Genomic DNA, 23,828 nt, shown 5'->3' on the forward strand with positions numbered 1-23,828 from the left:
CTGACAGTCAGTGTGTTTGACGGAGCAGACGCAAGTCGCAAGGCGCCCGACCAATCGCATCATTCGAATTCTCCACAGCAGGCTGGCCAACACTGGATTCAGGGTTTCCCGTTGGTTTCCTTATATTTCAATATACAGCAAATAATGGATAATAATAGTTAATAAAATATAATTTTAAACTGTAAAACACGTGAAAAAACTGATTATCTAATAAAAATGTTCTGGTCAGATTTTGAAATACCGTAGGTGTCTAGAAACAACTTTAGTAGTGAAACACATTATTTTTTTATCACATATAGAATTGTGTATATAGATTTTAGTTTTACAGTATTGGGAAAGTGTGGTTAAATTTTCTTTAATATATGAAGAAGTTATATTTTATGAGTTAAAACAAATAAAATACACAAAATATATTCCCACTAGACATTTTTACGCACATATGACATACAATTCAATATTCATGCAAGTATTATTAATTTATCGGTATGGCACAATCCTTGGAGGGAAAATGTATTTCCCTACGTCCGCGTCGGCTCCACTGTTTTATCAGCATCCACTCGGTTATATGGTATAGATCGTAATATTAGCCAAGATCATCAACATTCATTTTTCAACGTAAAAATATTATTGGAAAATAATTAATAATTCCAATATTAATATACACATTTTGTGTATAGGTATAACAAGGCAATTTCGATTGGCATTGGAGCTACTTATTCCGAAAAAACTAATTCTTTCTAAATTATTTATTATACGGATTTTACTACTAATTTAAAACTATTTTAGATTTTAAACCCCAAATTCTTTTTTTTACTATATATAATTTTCATTATGTTTACGTTAAAACAATTAATGGAACATGTTATCACTTCTTATTTTAACGGAACTTGGTGACCGCATGTCAAAATTAAGTTTTTAACAAATCCCTGCAACAATTAAGGGTATTTAGTTTGACAAAAACAGCCATTGTCTACAATATGATTATACTGAATTCAACATATTTTTTCCCCCTTTCCATATCCCATTAAGGAAACGTTTAAAAATACGGATTTGAGAAATCAAACGAACACTTTGACATCGGTACGCTTAAAATTATATAAGTCTTAATAAGCGACATTACAGTACAAAGATTCCAAAAAAATTCGAATGAAGGCATTACTGTAAGAAGTAAGAACATTGATTAGATTTTAGTTTTTAATTTTTTTTTTTATTTGATTATATATATGTTTTTGCGAATCTTACACAATTGTCGCATTTTACAAACATCCCAAATAAACGACATTCGCATGTAACTGTCAAAATATGACCAACACTATTTGTTACCGTATTTAGGATGTCGACTACATGCAACTATTTCAGTTTCGATAATTTGGGATATCGACCCCACGGTATAATCAATGGTACGGGCTGGCAGGTTCAAACGGAATTCGCTAGGTCGCAGCACTGAACAAGTAAGTTATCAGAGCGGGAAGCTCTGGGATATTTAAACTACAATATGAAAGGTGTACGTAATTCAATTTCAAATTAAAGTATATAATTTATTAACATTTCTTCAAACTTTTATCCAGGATTATCTAAGTGTGTATTTTAGTAGTAAGGTAACGCATTGTTTTATGTCAAAACTCGAGCCATGTGTGAATTTTGATATGCAGTAATGTAGTTTAATACTCAATAGCAGTATGACACCCAGTTAAAATTCTCAAGGTGGTAAATCCACAGTTTGAGCAAATATTTAAAATAGCCATTAGCTATACACGATACCCATTATTTACCCCGATTTTTATGAAATTCTGTAGGTACAGTTCAACATTTGTTTGAATGGATGCGAAAATCAGGATGACATTGGTTGGAGGTTTGAAATGCAATGTGTTGACACTTGTTGGTACCTACTACAATTTTATACAATTAATTGCATAATGCTACTATTTTTAGTAGATCATTTCGATTCCAACTTCTGAAATAACTTGGGTGATAAAATAATTTCTGTTTATTTTTTATTGAGTCGATTTACGACCAATAGATGTATTTCTATACTGTATGCATTACATACTTTTATGAATACGTACAGTGCAACCGATTGTTGTAGTCAATGGTATACTCTATTTTCTATGAGATATTATATTTTACAACTATTGTTCTGTTCCCTATTTGAAGTTACCTGAAAACTATAATTTTGCTGATGATTTAGAGAACTAAAAACGGCTGCTTTCCGGACGGTATGATGAAAATTATATTTTACAACTATTTTGAATGCACGTATATTTTCAAGAGGCAATTAACTTAAACATTTTAGATGGAAATATGGCCATATGACCATATTATCAAGTCTAAAGCAATTTACTCGGAAGAAAATGATTTAAAAATAAATAATTATTGTGATACTGTATTGTATTTTTTCAAATAATGAACGCCTGCATATTTTTATAATCAGACTGTTTTGAACTGTTATGCAATGAGGGTTGCAGCAGTAGGGCACTGTTCAAGTTTAGACCACGCCTACACGATGTTAAATCTGACCCGAAAATCCCGTAGAAATCAATGTAAAAATAACACAAGTTAAATTTTTTGTTGTAATTAAAATTTCATCTAGGTTACGTTTAAACTTTGCTGTGGAAAAAATACTCTACAAGCTTAATCGGTCGGTTTCCACTATTTCAGGTTAATATTATTGAGTTAAAATCTGCCTTATTCTAAAAAATCGGCGAATATATGAACTAAAACGTATTGTACAATGTCCCAAAATTATCGTTGAGCACAAAGTTTTTCTCATTTGCTTTTCAACGATCCGTGAGCGACAATAGTTTGAATACAGTACCAGAATATTCTGACTCTAGTCTGGTGCAGAGAAGGAGGATCTTGATAAGGTGAAGAAAATAAAGTAAAGTATGACGTAGAGATTGTAAAATGTCGATAATCATTGCATTGTCTCTAATTCATTAGCGAATTTCCCATATTGGGAATAAGCTATTACCGTAGGTCTTATGGTGAGACCTAGACCCGGGACCGATTTACTTTTCGTTTCGATGTTTCCAAAGGCCAAAAACACCATACCATGGATGAAGGTATATAATTATTATATTACTTCATCTATGGCCATTAGTCCAAAGTCATATATACAGGGTGCCCCGTAAGTAAACAGCCAAACTCAGGGAAATGGTTCTATGGGTCAAAACATAGAGAAAATCAGGAATAATATTTTTCCCCAAATCGCTTCGTTGAACAGTTATCCACCATTTTGTATTTTTCATATAAACTTGTATTTCTTTGGATTGTTCCAACCGATCTGTATGATACTTGTTATGTATGTATGTAAAAAGTAGAAGAGACCCATGTTAGAAAAAAGTTTTCTTAATCCAACCACAGATAAGCAAAATATTTTTTTCTCTGTGACCCAATTCAAAGTTCCAAACATAAAGGCGGCCATTTATTTTTTAAGTTACAAATTAATTCATGAAAAAAAATCAACACCTTTATTTAGCATTTAAAGTTCTATTAAACGACACCAAGGTCAACAAGATTTAATAAAAAATAACCGAAATATCACGATTTATTATTGGTTGATTAATAAGACAAACCTGACTAGCTTAGCCTTATTCTTCCTCAGTTTACAACAAAACATCGTGATATTACAGTTACTTCCTATTAGATCTTTTTGAACTTGGTGCCATTTGATAGTGCATCTTAAATGCTAAATAAAATTGTTATCTACATTTTTTTACAGTATCATCCATCTTTTAGTAATTTAAATTCAAAACATTTAAATGTCCGCCGTTTTAAAATTTTGAATTGGATCAAGACAATTTTCATTATAACATGGGTCCAGTCTATCTTAACATAGATGCCAAGTTTTATAAAATCGGTTAGAAAAATCTAAAGATAAAAATGCTTATGCGAAAAATACAAAATGGCAGACGAAGCGATTTTGAGGAAAATGTTATTCTTGAATTAATTTCTATGTATTTTTACCCATAGCAACATTTCCTGGAGCTTGGTTCACGTCGTTCACGATTATTATTAGCACGATAATTCGAGTAAAACTCAATCAATTTTAATAACATTCGGTACAAACGTGTAAACCTACTTTTATTCGAACAAGCATGATCGGAACATGTCGGACCAGCATAATCGGAACATGTCGGACCAGCATAATCGGACCTGTTACGGAGAAAATTAAAACAATTGCAAATTCTCCATAGCTCCAATTCTTATGGAGGGTTACATTATTATATTCCTGAAGAAGGCTAAAGACGAAATATAGAACTTTTTTTAAGTGTGTGATTAGTTTATATTTTTTGTATAATGATTTAGCCGTTTGGCAATTCTATGAAGAAACGTTTTTATAAAAGAAACACACCCCTTTTATTAACCTCCCTGTAGCAGCAAACCTAAGTGCTCTTCAAATCTATTGTTATTAGGGAATCAGCCGGAAATAATAAAGTGAAAATCCAATCAGGCAATTGGAAATTCGCTTTGTTACCAGGTTTGCTGTGGCAGGGTTATTGTTATTTGTTCTGTACATCCACCTGAGTGAATAATACCATCCATCACGTTGGTTGGAGATCTATTAAGGCCTATATGCCTATCATTTATTTCCAATTAACCTGCAGGTATATATATATTATTTCACCAACGCTTAAACAAGGTAGAAGTATAACACACCATCGTAACGTCAGTCTAAAAGGGTATGTCGTCTACAGTCTCGAGTCTAGGATCTTGCCAAGGAGGTGAGTTGAACGGTGGGTGTTCGGAGTCCTCGCCCAGAAAGTTTGCTATTTTTAAAGCCGTTTGGCGAAGTTTAAAGCCATTTTAACGTGCTGAACTGTGTCCATAAACCTCTGTAACGTTTTAATGACAAAGTGTATGGTTAAATTTATATTTCCCTGGCCCAATGAGAGGAAATCTTTAGCCTCTATAGCCCCCCTTGGAGCCGCCACTGGTTGTCTAAGGAGTAGAGCAGTAGAGGGTTTTAAATATTTTGTCAGTTTTTATGAACCTATAACCGAAAAATCTATAACCCACAACCTGGGTAGCTGGGGCCCCGGAAGCCGGAACTCATCCATATTTCTTGTATGATGGCACTTTTCCGATAGTTACCTAGTCAAAAAGTGTGCACGACAGAATATTTATGAAAATTGTGAGACCAAACCTGGGTCTTTTCAGGAAGAGGGCCGCCATAATTAAATTCCCTTTCGCAAGTTTTGGGTAAAATCAGACCATTTTCTGTTAGGTAGTTCGCTTCGCCTTTGCATTTGCAAGTTTTAATAATGGCGATCCTCTTCTTGAAAAGACCTCCAACCTTCAAGTTTTCTCTCAACTCCAAAATTAAACCTACAACATTCCTTTAAAATTACATGGGGATGTAAGCGCATACCAAACCAAATCCAGCACCGAATCACCCAATAACTTTATCAGAACACACGGTGATTGTTGTCTCACTATTGTGCGGGTGATAAGGTTAGTTGTTGCGCGCGCATGCCCACCCGCCATCAGTCAGCTGATAGTGAGAGAGCCAGTGTCCATCGTCTGCAGATGACCAAACCTTGACCGACGATGGACGACGATGTCGATATTATGACGGCAGCGGCCGCCACTGCTTCCGTCATCGTCGAGAACGCGCAGGTGGTCGTTGGCGGCCCTTTGCAAGGTAAGCGATAGCGTAGAGCATAAACATGTTATACTGTATGAAATGTATTATTGCAAAACACTCGTTGGTTGTGGAAAGATTTGGGATTCAAACCGGGGTTTTCTTAAGGCTAAATGGGACCATCTATGGGCATTTATGGGGCTTACATGAGGGCTATGAGCTGTGGGTTGTAAAGTTTTAATGAACAATCTAGCATATATTTTATGGTTTATATAAAGACTAGAAGGTACTGTATTATTAACTTATAAAAGGAATATGGTATAGGAGAAGGCACAGGGTTAATTTGTGTATGAGTCTAGCTGTACGCGTATATAACCGTTGGGGATAATTTTCATATAAACAATCATTTAATACTCCAATACTTTTAAACAGTACTTCGAATTCCATAGGTTATTGACTGGTTGGGTAGCTGAGTTGTTAAATACTGCTTGCCTACAATCAAAAGGTTGCCGATTAGATTGAGAGAAAAGTCAGTAGATTTTTCATGGTTTGAAACTGGACCCAGCTGTCGAGCTGTCCCTGATCATTGTGCTTTAAATAATGATCCTGGCTTATGATTAGCATTATATTAGCTGATCTTAGTCAGTAACAAAGCTACACCTCATCTGATCACTCCATCCTACACTCATACTTTACTATTATTTGGATTAAAATCGGCACCTAAGTGACGTATCCATCTCAATTGACAATAATAATGATATAAGTAGCCTATTAAATTTATACCTTTATAATTTTAATCATCATTATGTAAGTATTGACAAACGAATTCCAAAGTACCTTATTTTGGACAATCTTTACGCTTACGCCTCATCAGCTTAACCTTTGAAACTGTTGCATGTTGGTAGGGGGAGGGGGAGGGGAGGCGCCTGTAGTGGTGGGGGATTGTTTATTTGTTTAAAATCAAAGTCATAAGCATGAATCACCAAAAGATTCTCGGGTTGCCAACATTATCGACGGAACGAGTAAATAAAATACGTAGTACGAGCCGGCAACCTTGTTTCTGGATCTCCGGGGGAAAATTAAAAATAAATAAGTTGGCAGAACATATATTTAGTTGACGACGTAAATGTAACTTAATAAAATTTTATACAATCTCTTCGTTAATTACATTTAGATTAAAAATCCCTTTGTTTAGAAACGTAAAGATGGACTTAAGTAGAGCCTACATTACATAGCTTCCCTTTTGCATATGTTTGGGTAATATAAGGAATGTTTGGTGATAGAGTTATGATTGTTACTTTAAGACGTCAGCATTGTTAATCGTCCAACATAGTATAAATTGTTACTAGCCCAGTAAATGGTGTTTTACCGTGCGAGCACGATGGTTCTCGCGCGAGGTGTAGTCGAGTGCGGGATTTTCGTGCGAATACGGTAAAGCTTACCGGGCGAGTAACGTACGATACTTTACATCATACACAGACAAATTAGTACATTTTAATCTCATAACACAATTTATTTAGGTCTAACAAAAATTATAATATTTTCATATTTCAGAAAATAAAATAGGCCGTTGCAGTTAGTTGTTTATTTCTCCAGCTGACTGAGTGCACGGTAAAGTACATTTCGTTACTTTTCCGTGAGTAGGCACGGCAAAGGGAAACTTTCCAGCATATCAATACGGATGGAAAAGTACCTGTTACTGTGTAGTATGATGTAAAGTAAATTACAGATTAGTGTCCAGAAAGTTGTCATATGGCATTTACATAAATATAGGCGGATTAGAATTATTTAGTTTGAACACTCATTTGCCTATTTTAGTCCAACTCCCCTATACGATAACAGAAAATGCGATGGTGTTAAGTATTTATAGTATGTGTTGATTAGCCAAAGGCCAGCTGATAGTACAGTATGTGACTCGTTCCATAAAGTGTTATATAAGGCAGAAAAATGTTTTCCCATCCCATAGAGCAGCCTCAGTGGTCTTTTCAACTACTGAATCTGTACGATAAATATACTTACCAACAGGGATCAAATATCCATGATCTACAGCCCTGTCCAAATGTCTTAGAGTTTTTCGACGGGTATCATCAGCACCGTTTAAACACGTAGTTAACAAAATAATCCTCGACATAAAAGTAGATTATTGTTTATAAGTAAATACGCGCTTGGCTTAAACATACTCCAATAGCCAATTATACGTTTCAATTACTATTTGCCCAGCCAAGGTTAAAATTTCTGTGTATTGGTCACTGCTTATTTTAATTAGCTTAAATATATTTAAGACCACTGTATTCAGGTTGAACTATCGAGGATTATATTTCTTAGCGTTTAGTAAGAATTTGGAGTCTTCACAGGTCTTGGGTGTTAAAGTTTAAACATTCGTTTTTCATTAAATGAAACCATTGACTATATATACCTGTAGGTATATATAATCATTAAATGACAAGTAAGAAAATGAAATACAAGATGTAGTTTTTTAGTTATATTTAAAAGACGTTCGAGGAAAGATACGTCCTCTGAACTTTTATTCAATATTGATTTGTAAAAGAACAATGTAGGACTACGTCATGTTTGTAAACGTTGACTCTGGAACCTAAACAATTCCACAGCCGCAAGATTAGATTAAATGTCAACCAGTCCCGTTTACTCGCATGATACTTATTCAGCAGTTTTGTCGTTTTACATTTGACACTAAAAATAATCATGGTGTACTACGTACTTCAAAAATTATGTTACTCTGAAATTGCGTTGTTCTTACCCCTTTTATATTTTTTTACGCAGTTGTCAATTTTATGTGTTTTTTAGGAAACGTCCAACCCCAGGTTTTTTCAGATGTGATCCAAAACCTTGAGATCTCTAGCAATCTTCTCATGTTGCACTACGCATGTACTTTGTATATGAAAACACTACAAAAATGTAGTTCCTCAATGTATTACACTATTATTTTTAATAGAGCGTATGAAAAGTGTAGCCTATCTATAAGTTGTTTCATTAGGTACAAAATAGAAAAGCATTGACAAATATTGTGGTGCGATGTTAAAAATTGGTCATACCTTAACAACCCAACCCGTATGCATTTTTAAAAGTAGTAGATCATTTATGATTGATTAATAGTATACAGTATTACATTACTAGCCCGGTAAGTGGTGTTAGCCGAGTGCGGGATTTTCGTGCGAGTACGGTAAAGCGTACTGGGCGAGTAACGTACGATACTTTACATCATAATACACAGAATAATTAGTCCTTTTTAAACGCTTAACACAATTTATTTAGGACATAGCATAAATTATAATAATATTTTTTATAATAGAAAATAAAATAGGCAGTTGCAGCTAGCTGTTTATTTCATCAGTTAACTATATAAGTGTGCGGTAAAAGTACATAACGTTACTTTTCCGTGTGTAGGCACGGCAAAGGGAAACTTTCCAGCCTATCAAAACGGATGGAAAAGTAGCTGTTCCTGTGTAATATGATGTAATGGTAATTTCGTAAAGATGATTTTGGCAACTGTTAAAAGTTTATTCTTTGTTGATGGATCTAGCCAAACATGGCTTTGTTGATGGTTCTGGGTCTTCCCAAAGAAGGTACAGGATGTAGGAAAGGACAGTAGTGCCTGGCGACATAAAAAAATCGATATTTTATCCTTGAGTTGCTATTGATCCAGATATTTTGTTTTATGTTTTGTGTTTCAACAACCCAAAATAAACTCTTACGACGCTCGAAACACTGTAGTGTATATATGTACTTGGATTTGATTTCGTAAACTAGAAATACAAAGCAAATACTGGGTTTACCATTCTTACTCAAAATAATGTCGCTGTATTTCTCCAACCAATTAATTATTTTCATCCCAGTGATTACTGAGAACTCGTGTTAATTTAATCGGATGAAAACACCCGGAAAAAGCTGACCGACAACACTGATAACCTCGACCTGTGATCGGCTAAGAATATCTGTCAGGGTGGCTGTATAATCATCGCAGGCTTACAACACCAAGATAAATCTAAATCTTGTAATACGTTAATATTACAACAATCTATAGTGTCCGAACCATACATTTAATTCGCCTTGGGTAGTCAAAAGTATGATTCATTTAGGCCTAGTTTTATTTAATATTTGAGCTAAAAGTCCAAAAATGCCTATCTATTAAAAAGGCATTAGGGAAACTAAGTCGGCCACATATGGCTTTCACATTAAGAAATTAAACAATTTGAGATGTCTAGGTTAGTTAGACTGAATAAATTCGTTTCATTAGTTGGACAAATTTAAATTTCACTCTACACATGTTCAGAAGTCCCTTTGCATGAAGTTCTAGCTGTTGGGTTTCTAGGTCACCAGTTTGCATTGAAGATTTTTTACATAGTTTCGTATGTAGGGCTTACTTTTTATGTAAAAACTGTTATGTAAAATCCTTACGTAAAAGCATAGATAAAAGGAGGATAGACAGGAGTATGTCTAATTCTTTAAATCTATGGTAAAAGGTAGATATAGGCTTACGTTTCATTTAGCGTATTATAACCACAAATGAGACGTCCAATCATGTAAAAAATATACAGTTCAATACTTATAACAAGTAAATTAAACTTTCTCTCCCATGTGCCTATTACACCATGCTATACTGGCTTGAGGAGTTTCCAATTGATGTTTTTGTCTCGCACCATTTTGCAGCTTGCAACAATATAATACGCAGGAAAACAAATAAATGTGTTTCACAATTAAAAGGAACGTGTGGTTATGAAACGCGGCCGGGTCAGCCTCAGCAGCTGATACGGATACGCTATCAGCACGGCACAGGTCCGTGTCACGGGAGGAAACAATGCTACCAACTGAGAAGGAAAATTAGAAAACAATGCTGCCAACTTGATGTAGATAGGAAAATTACCCGTGCTAACAAACTATAAGTTTTGAGCAGAAAACGGTAATACTGTACAGTTTGTCCTAAGAAACTTCAAAATTTGAAAATTCAAACTATACTGAAATTAGATATGTTCAACTGTTTGACTAGAACCACTTTGTCTTTGGTAGGATTAAAATGGTTAGGAATTGCATCGATCCTTATAACTATCACGGTTGACTTTTCTAATATACAAAAGATCTTGTCTTATTTTTAGAAGTTAATGTTTTTTTTTACCAAAACTAGTGCTAGATCCTGACTATCTACCTGGAGTGGATAAAATTGTTTTCTGGATTGTTGTTACCTGCCCTAATTTGACATTTTTGTGACCGTCAACACATAAAAATACTAGAACGACTCCATCATTGGTATTGGTAATAAATTGGGTTTACAGTAAAGATGGTTAAATTAAGCTTATTTCAACACCAACAATCCCAGTAAAACTTAAATCGCCAGTTAAATTCTGCCCTAGATAAAAAAATACCCCTGAAGCAACAGACCTGCAGACTAAGCAATTTCAATTTAGTTATCATTTGCCTGATTTGATTTTCACTTAAATCTATTTCAATAACATTAGATTATTCTATCATTATCGTTAATTTAACGAGTACCTATGTTTGCTGCTACAGGGAGGGTAATAAAGTCGGTGTTTGGTAAAATGTTCATAGCTTAGTATAAAATAAATGAATTTACCAAGTTTTGTCCAAATTTACCCATAAAAAAACCAAACTACAAGACTTTACCTATTCTCCATGAGAATCACTTATGAATTTTAAATTTACAGTTTTTTTTTTTTTAATTTCCTTAACTGTGCAAAACACTTCAATATACTTAGTTATTTGTTTTTAAGCTCTGCAAAATTTGAAAATAAATTCCGAAGTTTTATGTTTTTGAGGTCAAAAATGGGAAAATCCAATGTTTACCCCACAAAACACCAAATAAATCCCCGTTCCCATAGGCCGAAAAAATATAGGTTACGTTTTACCACGTTTAAACAAAACTTTGCTCCATTTATCGTGCTAGTCTCATATACCTGAATACTTTAAATATATGAAATTGAACGAATGGTGTTTTTGGCCTCTGGAGATATCAACATTAAAAATGTAAATCGGTCCCGGGTCCACGTCTTACCACGAGATCTACGGAAATAGCTAATTCCCTATAGGTAATTCGCTAAAACAGTAAAGTTAATTACTTTTAATGCATCATGGTACTTAAATAAACATATTTATCAACTGCACTGTACCTATACTCCCCGTCTACTCCCTCTATGAACGCGCGGGATACAAATTAAAAACGTTCACGTGTCTGAACTTAACGCCACTTGATTTGTTTTATCAGCTGAGATAAAACTTTCTGCATCTCCCTTTAGAGGTGAAATAGGTCGCGTTACCTCACCAGCTGCCAACAGCTGCGCTGAAAACTTATTGTTATGCGGTCAGCTGATCTTTGTAAAACAGCTGATAAAAGTCGCGGCGATATGCTTTATCGAATCCTTATCTCCCTCTTAATTCAGTTCTAGACTGCATCTCATAGGTTTGACATGAAACTGGAAGACGCAGTGTACTTTCAATTTTTCGGTAAGAATTTTATTTATTTTGAAATCTAGAATTATGTTTTGATTGACAAAAGTACACTTGTTTGTTAAAAAGGTTCTTATTGATACTCTACAATTTAACTGTAAGTTGTGTCATTTGATATTGAAAATCAGTTACAATAATCAGTTACAAAGCAGTTACTTTGCATTGTAAATACAGTATGTTATATTGTTAGCTCTTGTAGTTTCTAGTTAAGTTAGTTCCTTTTAGAGAAATATTTAAAATTAAAACATTATTGCTGAGAAAAACACGTTTGTTAAATTATTTAATGACAAAAACTGGAAATACATTAGGCATACTAAAAATGTCATCGAATAATTAATCATTACTTGATAATATGTTGCAAGTTCTCGCGTGTCCAACGGCGGTACAGTATATTCATTATAGTTCATTAGAGTAGTGAACGTTAAGTTGTTACTACATTTTCCATCATGTTCAACTACCAACTATGTAACTTTCAACAAGGGGTGTTTTTTAAATAAAATTTTGAACTCAAATTCTATATTTAAGAACCAATAGCATTATCTTATTTAAATTAGACACATCTTAAAACGAACCAAAAACATGATGACTGAAACTTGAAGGCGATGACACTGAACAAATTATAGACACATTATTCATCTACCACTGTTTTCAAAAACACCATAAACGCCTTTGTATTAGCTTTGCAAATTTGGGTTATCAGCTGATGTGGAGATACCGAGGAACAAACGTCAACAAACCAACAAAAGGGATGAAAATGAATCATCAACCGTCTGTGGAGAAGTAAAGAATGACTCATGAAGGGGGGTGACTAGGGTTATTATGCTTTGTGTCTGAAAATAGTCAGATTAATAGCTCTATAATTCGAGTCAGTAAAGACAATTTTATTGTGCATAGAAAGTGACATACCTTAGAGAATGTGTGATAGTTTATCTGTCGAAATGCGTTCGTGCACCACCCAGAAAACAGGAGTAGGTTTATGACTTCAAGCTCAAACCTAAGAGGGAATTAATTAGTATATGAGACAGAATATAGGAAGTTGTTTACATAGTTTAATAATTATATTGTATTCCTACCTAACCTAAGTTATTGTGATGACTATCAACGTTTCCTAATGATTATTGAAGAATCTTATAATCATTATAATATTATTATTATGCTGTCATAATAATGCTGTACAGTTGGGTATATGAGAGGGCTCAATAATTCGTAGATTCGTCGAATCTGAGAACATTCCAATCGCTTTTGACAGTTTGAAAATAAAGCCAACTGTCTTTGACCATTTGGCTTTTACTGTTCAAGGAAAAAAACAGCTAATCTTTGAATTTCAAAATTTTACACTTTTTTGTTTATTTAACAAACCTAATCTTAGTTTCGTGGTGTGTCAACTGCGTAGTTAGAACACAACATCGGATATTTTGACGTATTTTCAAGCTGGAAAATGCAAATTTTCCATTCCTACATAGCTTGATATCTAGAGCAAGTTAATTGTTTTGAAGAGCAAGATAACGGTCAACAAGTTGTTATCGATAAAGCTACAGGCGGCTTCTGGTCTTACTCCTATCACCAGAGATAACATCTACTCCCAGATATCACGTATTGAACTGTTGTAAACATGTCCATTATTTAAATATAAGGAAACTAACCCTCCAAGATACCTATGTTGTCACACAAATCCCAGTTGATGTGATTACCAACAATATTTGCCTCTATCGCTATTTGTTCTGCTTCAGATTCACTCCGAACTTCCCATTCAAAATATACGATATTTATTTCAGTGTAACTAGCAACCTGCGTCATTTCTTGATTTCAAAATCCGTGATATATTTGATTTTTAGTTGATAAGGATGAAAACGATTACGTCTCATCATATCCCTATTATTTGCATTGCGAGCTCTATTATTTTCATTGCGAGCTCTATTATTTTCATTGCGTCATTGCGTGCGCGATCTTTTCGAGGCATCTTAGAAAAATTACAAATATTAATGAAACATACTATGAAAACACAATATCTAACATAAATAATTTTCTTCTTTACATTTTATACCAATAACGTTACAACATTTCACTTGAATTCACTGAAAGATTACCAACAACAGATAACCCCATTTTTGTATGGATGTAATCAAAATTGTATCATGGCCATCTGTTTTGATGTAAACTGTAAATAAAAATGTAAACTTGAAAAAGTTCAGTTGGTTGACATCAGAATTCAGCACAAACCACGAATACTAGAACAAAACTGCATTAACATACATATGTTTTGGTAGTTCCATTTAAGCAATGTTAAATAATGTTTATTTTTGGGACAAAAACGTCATTTTTTTATGTTTATGATCCATACCGGTTCTTTTCAAGTATTAGTGGCAAAAACTATGAAATTTTAAAAGCCTATAGGACGAAGGGCTTTCACGGGATATCAGTGTGTCGAAAATAGAGAATTTTTTTATTTAAAAACGTTATCATAAGTTAAGTATCTGTGAATGTAGATATTCTACAGTTTACTCTACCAATTACTTTTGATCCTACAAAAGTAGACTACTTATCGTATTATAAAATCTGTTTCATATTTCGACGTGTGTTCCAGTTGCTCATGATTTTAAACGTTTTCCTATTATTCTAGGACGAACCCCATTACATCTCTGACTTGTTTTGTCACTCTAGTGGAAGATTAATTGTATTATTCTCTTAAAATAGCTTTGATAGGTTTGATTCTGAGAACATTGGTAGATTTTTGATAAACTGGACCAACTGTCCTACATCTTATAACAAATGGTCCTAGCTAAAGAAACATATTTTAGTCAGTAACAAAGATGGAAATCACATCTTTCTCCATTTTGCGCTAAGCTTTCACTCGTAAAAATGTTAACCTGAAATATTCAGGTATGAAATATACAATTTCCCCTTAAGTATCGGTATACTTACTGATGCACTTTACATTCACCGAAGCGTAACACTTCTTATTATATTCTATTTCTCCACTAGGGAGGAAAGTGACGAACAATATAGTTCATCACACAAACAAAAAGGGTCGTTTCAACCCTCGCTCATTTTCACTAAAACCTGAGCTATCGTCCAAATAAGTCACTTTAGGCCCTAGTGATTTCAATAATATACTATTTCACGAAAAGATAGCCTCTCAAAACGACTTCCAACTCGTGCTCAATTTTGCTAATGAAATCAAGTAAGTAGCTGTTTAGTAAGTGATTCAACAATTTTGTCTATTACGACTGTCTTAGTGTTCATTATACTATCGACATGTCGAACTATTTACAATAATGCAAAAATAAGCTACAACCAATCGAATTTTTCTATACATAATTTCGATACATTGGGTTGATTACGACTAAGTCTACAACAGCTGACTTTTCTCCCTAGGGACTAAACTGGCTTTTCACTCCCTAGCTAGTAAAAAAGATACTTTATACCCGCAACGCATGTAAAACAGCTGTTTTAGCTACAGTATGGTGAATTATTTTCACCTATCTAACAATACTTATCCATGACTCTACCAATTAAACACTGTATAATATAACTTTTACTTTCACTTCTCTTACTACTTATTTCGCTGAGTTTCTCGAACAAAACTGACGAACGACGGACAAAGCTAGACAATGCTGATTTGCTGTTCAGTGTTCACGTGCTGAGTTAGTCAGCGATCAGTTGTGATTCACTTCAAGTAGAGTAGCTTCATATTGTATGTGTTCTTCACTGACTGAACCAACTCACGTCCCCATGGGATTGCAAGGATCTTCTACTCAAGGTAACAAGATTAAAAAATAACCATTAAGTATAAACAGTGACGCTTAGAATGTTGTAGCATCGGCTCAATAGGTCTATACGTTCCATCCCATGTTAAAGTTGTACCCAGTTTCAGAACAAAAGATAGTTAGTAGTTGAGCTAAGCAATCGCCGAGTGAGCTGATCTAAATTACGGTTTGTTGCCAAATCCGCCGATGTTTTGATTAGCCAAATTGAAAGGGGACGACTTTAATGCACCATAGCAGTTTTTATGTAATAGCATTAATAAAAAAACTATTACAGTTACAAAAACTAGGGGAAATTCAACTACAGTATGTTCTTTTGGAATAAAAAATTGTTACAGCTGATCCATATATAGATTGGATGTCGACTTCAGTATCGACAAATTAGTACCGGTGCTGTAGCTGTAGTTATAAAGTAAAAACATACCAATTTGAAATAGTATTGATTTAAATCATTTATTTGGAGAAAAGGCAGTAGCTTTTTGGTGGTTCGAAACCGTGCCCAGCTGTTCCTGATCATTGGCCTTTAAATTAATAATCCTGACTAACGAAACAGCTGATCTTAGTCAGTAACAAAGCTATGAAGATCATCTCTCACCATTCTACACTCATTTTTGGGTTAAAATAAGCACGTAGGGGGCGTCCCCATCTCAATTGATAATAATAATGACAATGAAGGAATGTTTTAACGTATTTGACCCTATTTTAGTTTTATACTATTCTCGACTATTTCAACAGCAACTGCAAGTAAGTGGCAGTTTTCTTTGTTGCGTCCTCCATCATAGTCACATGCAATCAGCTGTTTCTATTACTGAATCGTTGTCATTCACATACGTGTTTTACATTGTATTAGTACGATTACATTCATTACATTTTATTGATTAACTATAGCCGCCGACATACGAGTGTGCAGTTTATGAAAGTAAGTGTAAGTCAACTGTGGTGGTTTGCTAGTATATTAATTCATTTTGGTCAAATTTGGCAAAAGTATTTATTTCATACTAAACTACACCCAACATTTCATATTTCACTAAAAAACAAACTTTATTTTCCTGTAGCAGCAAACCTAAAATCCTAGTGTTATTTAATTAAGTAGGAAATAAATGTGCGAAATGTGAAAAATTTTAGGAAATATTCTAGTGAAAATCCGATCAGGCCAATGAAAATTCGCTTAATCTGCAAGTTTGCAGCGGTGGGGGTATTTGATTTAATCAACTGTTTAATTTACATTGTATAAAGATTAGTTATTGATTTTAGATATTGCAAGTAGACTTATTTTGTTTGTAAACGGTTTATTCTCTTTTTTAGTGTGTTTAATACTAGGGTTCAATTTGAGAGGGCTGAAATCAACTAAATATTTGTCTCTTAAATTTATGGCAAATTTTACAATGTATGATTCACCATTTGGTTTGGGTTATCCATACTAGATTACAAGCAATGTTTTACAAAGATATTTATTTGTTTGATTAGCTGTTATATTTATTATGTTGATAGAAAAATAAAATAGTAAAAAACAAAATCCTCTACCAACTTAACAACAAAAAAAAATACTTGTACAATTTCCTTCGACTGATAGGATGATAGTTCCATATGGGAAATGTTAATAAGTTGTTACTTTCTTACAGTATAAAGTGTAATACGTATATACTACATAGTATAGCCGGTTTACTTTGTTTATTATTTTTGTTCTTGTAAATTGTGTATGTAACCACAGACGTAATAACACTCTTTTAAAACCACAATCTAATCATATAATTCAATCAGCTCAAAATGATGACTGCTTTAATCCAAAGACTGAAGACAAAAGCACAGTGGCTACTGTCTAATTACAAATATTTCCTCTACAAGTTCTCTAAAAGGAAACTTGTCAGACTTGGTAAAAGATATAAGCATTTAGTACACAGGTCAGCGCTAGTTCTCTGAAGTTTGCTCAACTCAATTTCGATCAAAACCAAGAAAACACTTAACACACATTGTAAACAACAAAAATAATCCTCGTATATTCATTTGATTTGTGTCAACTTTCTTCGTTACGCGCTATTTAACAGAGACAAACCTTTTGCAAATGCGAAAGTAAATTTCGATCGATATTTTGTAGAATACTAGAATGTAACATGTAAATTACAGAATATATCAATACACTTAATACAATAAGGGGGTTAACATCCCTTTTCAGCCGTCCTTCTAAACCCGAAACAGATTCATACGATTAATGTCAGTTAAAAGCTTTTGGCGCACCTGGGAATGGCATGTAAATAGGCGATTTCCTTTATAATTTGAGCCTCTCACGTTTAATTCATTTCAACAGTCTATTTTCAAAAATCCAGTTCTGACCACGAATACTGCTGACCAACTATCTTTGTAACGGGTTAAATATTAAAATTGAAATTTTACAGCTGTTCCTTCAGTTGAATGTTTAACCACAGTTAGGTTGTAAACAAGAGTTTAAATAAACATGTATTTTAATTTGATAGGCTTCTTTTTACAACTGTGGTCTGATTTAGGTAGAATCACTCTTTAGATTGAAATCAACAAAATGTATTGTTATAGTACTTATATTTACTTAATAACTGTTCTAAACAAACTTTACCTTGAAAAGGTAAATTGGCATTGCAATGGATTCATTTTGCTTAGGAAACAAGTTGTAGACCCAATTAAATTGCGCAAAAGAAGACATTCAATAATAATTGGCCAGAAAATATGTGACCCTGTTGTCATGCCTACTTCATTAACTCTCATAAAGATCTCATTACAATTTTGTTCAACGTGTTAACTAAATTTAACAAAGAACTTAAGAGGGTTGGACCCACCATAGGTTCTGGCACCAACCGCTGGGAGCGCCGTGTAGCTACGTAGCACGTATGCCGTAACAACATGGCGCTCCCAGTGGTGAGCGCCAGAACCTATGGTAACCGCAGCACAGCTGACGGTCTATGGACATAGCGTCACACAGTTTTTTATAGAGTTTATTTTTGTACATGGATTTACTCTTCACAACGTGATCGCAAAGTTGTTCAACAAATATAAGGATTTGTTATCTCGTCCAAATGTTACTTTCTATTTTTAGATAAGAAGAAAACTTTCCAGCATCAACATGACAGAAAATTAATATTGATCTAATGATTGCCTGTAGTTGCAAACGTGGTCAAATTCACGTCTAGAACCGCTTATATGACATGCATATGTACAATTAACTATACCATAGACTTTGGATGCTGCAAGAAGAAAATTATTATTTTCTATTGTATAATCTCGAAGTTGTTTTAAAGTGTGTTTTATGTAAGTTAACGCTTGATTGCGCTGAAGTCGATTCAAGCATTTTCTCTTATTTAGAATGTAGTTTACAGTGAGGACTTCTCACTATTTGATTACAAACTACACGCAGTAGTTTACAAAGACGTTGTTCTTTTTGGTCGGAATAATTCTTGAGTTAGTACAGTAACCTAAAAAATAAATAATATCAATGCGCTCGAGCGTAACCAGACTTTTGATTACTTGAAATCGTCTACAACTGATCCATAAGCATTTGTGAATAAGTTTATTTACTCTGTAGCTACGATTATACAAAGTAATATTACTCGAAACCTCCCTCTGAGAGTAAAATGCATAACTAAATAAACATCAGTAAAATCACCAATCTGTCATAGGATATTTTAAGATTGAAAGAAAGGTTAGAAATATTAACAATTTAAATAAATCGCCAAGAAAATAGTTATCAATATTTATCGAGGTTAATTTTTTTGTGACCATGATTTGTGTTGGAAATTTGAGGAAATAAAATATTGTGAGAATTTAAAATTCAATACTACTATACTACGAACACCATTCAATTAAATGACATTAAAAATAATAATTAGACCTACTTTTTAATTGTCATTATGTTCTTCAGTTGATATTAGTGAAACTTAGACTGTACAGTAGAAAGTTGTTTGATAAAATACAATACCAAATACAAAATAAATTCCATTTCTGATCAAACACCAGATTGTAGAATAAAACCTAACCGCTTATCTCCTGAAAACGACTCAAACAATAGATAATACCATGATAATACTGACCAATAGAAACGCTTCCCCCTTCTCCTTCCAACCATCCCTCGAAATTCAGTCAGTGTCAAATTGGCTCAAATCTCAAATCAGTCAAATCAGCTGTTGGACTTTGCGGACTTTTCCTAAACAGTTGTAGTGTTTTGTGCAAGTCAATTTTTGAGGTTATATTTGCTGGTTTTGTATCTTAACGTAGGTTGTGAGTGATCTTTTGTACTTCCACAATGCCGGATACCTTTTTACTCAACGGTGGCGTGATTTTGGACATATCCGGGTCAACAGTGTCTACGTTTGATGCAAGTAAGTTTAACATGTATATTTACCTGCTAAAACTTGTAACAGTTGTAAATTTACCATGGTTTTGATAGGCTAGGGTTGTAATTTACTTTCAAGAATATTTTACATGTAAGTAGCCGGATATTTAGATAGCTGATTGTCTTTCTCTTCCTATATTCCGAGGCTTTACAAATGTTTTCCTTGATATTAAGAATCTATAAATCCTCGAACATTTTACATATCAACTGGTGATTTTTAGTTTTAAACCTAGCCTATTCCTTAGAAGTATCTAACATTCATTAAAGGTTGGATAGACAACTGGTAATTTCTTGATCTGACTTTACCGAAATAACCTCACTAAGAACTGTATTAGCTTTGTTGGGATTGTTCAAACAAATTTAATCGATTTCGATTTTCGATAGACAACTACAATAACCTGGTAGTCATTTTAATTTTGGCGAATAATTGTATGACAATGTAAAACAGTAATTTAATAGCATTAATGCACATTGTAAATTATATATGGAAACTTAATAGCATTTGAAACGAAATAAAATTTATATTTTAATTGTGAATTGAACGCAGTAATTTAATTTCCACAGGTTAATTAATGAAACATGCAAGATAAGACCACAGCTGATCATTATTGGTCGGTTAGTGACATTTTGACACTGCGGCAAAAACAGATGTTTTCAATAAAGTGTTGCTGGGCTAAATAGTATATTACGTTACTAGTCCTGAAAATAAGTGTTTACCGGACGAGTGTGGTCGTTCCCGTGCGAGACGAAGTCGAGTACGGGATTACCATACGAGTCCGGTAAACACATTTTGGACGAGTTACGTACGATAGTTTACGCCATACTACTTAATTCGTACAAATCCTTATATATTTCCACCTACTAAAGGACTAAACATCACCAGTCATAACCTCTAAGAGAGGTTATATTTTTGTTTATAACCAATCATTGCCACGCAAATACAGTATAATCAGCTGATTGGTGTCCGGTAAAACTCATTGCAGAACAGTATTACGCAATGAAACCCCATTTGAATAAGCTGGCGGCAAAAAGCTGTTTTCTGGACTAAATCCTTGCGTGGGAAGTTCGTCAAAATAATGTAGTGTGGCGTAAATAATTTTTCTAGCGGTAAAAAGAATCAGCTGTATATTTTTGGATAGTTGTTTCATCCGCTGATTTTGCTGAAAAATGCCCGAATTAACGAATTAAGCATTTATTTGTGTTTACCATCGTGTTATATTGGTATTTCACTACAAATCTATTCCTTTGTCGATATTTACACAAATTAAAATGCAGAATAATATTTAATAGTAAAATATAAATTTAATCTTGTGTTAGTGGAGGAATTGATATTGAATCGCATACAAATAATGGTAACAGTAGTCTAGTTGTTTATACCATAGATTAAAGGAGTAGGGTAGACTTTACGTATGCATTTACTAGCATAACAAGAAGGAACCCATTTTGGGAACTTATCGGAAAGTTCGACCGGCAAGTTCGGTCGGGCATATCGACAAGAAACAAAATGATATCAGAACTTTGCCAACAATACTGAGGTAAAGACGATATTTAAATCAGAACGTATAAACAGCTGAGTTGATCGATTTGACAATACACTTGGAAAATAAAGCAAGCCTACAGACTTCCGTTGGAATTAGCAAGTTAGCTTACTAAGCTATATAGAGAAGCATGTTCAGCATTTTAGCGAGTCGAGGTGCCCAGCAGTGCAGATAATGTTATTTCGACGCATTGTTGAAAAAAGCAGTTAAATTTTGCAAAAAAATCACTAGCAGTTCAATTAACTACTGGCGTCCCCTGAACAAGTTTTCGGTGTTTATTTAGAACAAGTGTTGCTGACAAAATAGCTAATTAGGTTTAGGAAAACTTAGCAAACCGTTGCCAAATTTTAAACGCACGCCAAAGTCGCCAAGTTATCATCCATAATATCCGAAGACATCTCTATGCCTCGTTCCGTCTGATATTTAGAAAGCGTTCCAAAACTTAAAAACACAATCTTAAATAATTTATTCTTCTTGTCTAGAGATTTTATAATCACCCTGAAATCAGAGACAAATTCCCGTTAACAATCGTAACCGGACAAGCACACAACAAACTTAAGATTTCACAATAGGATTAAAAAATTGCACAAAATCTAATTTATTCCTCTCTCTATTTAGCAGTTCTGTAATTATTTCCAGTTACAAAGTTATGGAAACTCGATATTTCACTGTTCTGAAAGGTCTGCTCGCGCCACTACTTTTCTGCGCACAAATTGTGAAGCAAAGTATGATTATCACAATTTTTCTCATCGTGAGCAAAGGATATTTCAATTCAGGCCCAAAAACGACGAGTACAAACAAGAATTAATGTCAAGCTATTTTAAGGAACATTTATTTGAATTGTTATCTGAACCTATGCTCATATCAAAGTAATTAGACGATGCTGTTATCTACGTATATCCCCCTCGACCCTGAGGTCTTCGGATCTCTTTCTTTCTCTTTCTTTGAAAAAAAAAAAAAACAAAAAACACAAATATAAGTTAATATTTTATTTAGGCTATTGTTGCTCCTGTATTCAGTAAATATTTATAATCTTTCTTTTACTTCAACAAGTTAAAAAAAATTTCACCCGTCTGTTTGTATTGGTATGTTGGTGTTAGTTTTGGCTTAAGTTATTTATTGAAAATTGCGAGGCTATACTCTTTACTTTGGGTCTGTAAACTAATTTCATATTCAATAAAACTTTTACCTGTAGGCATAACGCGATAGTCAAATTTACTGAACCTAAAGGTTATGTTAAACACATCGATGCCTAAAATTTACGCTGATGGTACTGAATGTTCATTGACTACTTGGATTTTTGTCATTATCTACGCTAGTGATGTTCAGTAAAAGTATCACAACCGATTTTTTTTTGTTCCTCTGATGATGAACTTCCATCTGAAAAGTTGAAATGCAAATTGAGTAATTGCCATGCTGATTAAACTATACCACTTGATTTCTGGTCAGTAACAAAGTCAATTTATACCACTACCCTTCATTTCAATCTCATTACTTGGGGTTATGAATATCTGTTGAAATTATAATTGAATGCGTGTGTATCATAGATTAAAATTACTCAGTTGTGAAACATAAAATCACTTTTTGGCATTTGTCACCAACATATAATCACTAAATTTTGACGGAGAGTTTTTGAAAAAAGATAATTTTCATTCGCTTATTTTTTTACTATTCTGTATGAGTAGGAACATACTGAATATTTGTAAGTAAACTACACAATTGTTCGATTAGTCGAGTGTTATTGGGCTATCAGTGATGTTATCCTTCAAAAGGTCAACGTTGCATGGTAAAAAGACCTAAATGAACTTAATGACGTTAAGAATTTGAATGGTTTAAAAAACAAATAAATCGACCATAAATACGATTTTTTTGTTTGCCCTGACCACCGGAACGTGCATATAAAATTAACAAGATTCAAGTCTGACTCTTCATGGCTTCATTTCCTCATTCCAACCTAATCAACCATCGCAAATACAAAATTTGTTACAAATAATTTGTTCTATATTTCTATCCCCAATACACAACGGGGCACGCGCGCTAGACCTACTGGCTACTGTTGGGAGGAACGCCCTCAAATTTGACATCACAGACTCAGCAATACTGCACCT

At 33.8% G+C, this 23,828-nt stretch overlaps 1 protein-coding gene across 6 annotated transcripts in view; it reads left to right on the forward strand.

Moving 5' to 3' along the window:
* The first annotated feature begins 5,530 nt into the window (after positions 1–5,530).
* Positions 5,531–23,828, forward strand: part of LOC128996462 (hepatocyte nuclear factor 4-gamma-like) — a 43,578-nt gene continuing 25,280 nt past the window's right edge. For 4 of the 6 annotated variants that reach the window (XM_054421807.1, XM_054421810.1, XM_054421811.1 and 1 more), the window contains exon 1: positions 5,531–5,644. In XM_054421807.1, coding sequence (XP_054277782.1) covers positions 5,551–5,644 — 94 coding nt within the window. In that variant the 5' untranslated portion in view covers positions 5,531–5,550. Of the gene's footprint in view, positions 5,645–12,013; positions 12,059–19,978; positions 20,169–23,828 lie in introns of those variants that run through there. The other 2 variants (XM_054421813.1, XM_054421808.1) reach the window with 2 other exon arrangements.

The sequence above is a fragment of the Macrosteles quadrilineatus genome, unplaced genomic scaffold, assembly GCF_028750875.1.
Source record: "Macrosteles quadrilineatus isolate MER2022 unplaced genomic scaffold, UCM_ALF_1.0 Scaffold_6__1_contigs__length_79288215, whole genome shotgun sequence".
Lineage (NCBI taxonomy): Eukaryota > Metazoa > Arthropoda > Insecta > Hemiptera > Cicadellidae > Macrosteles > Macrosteles quadrilineatus.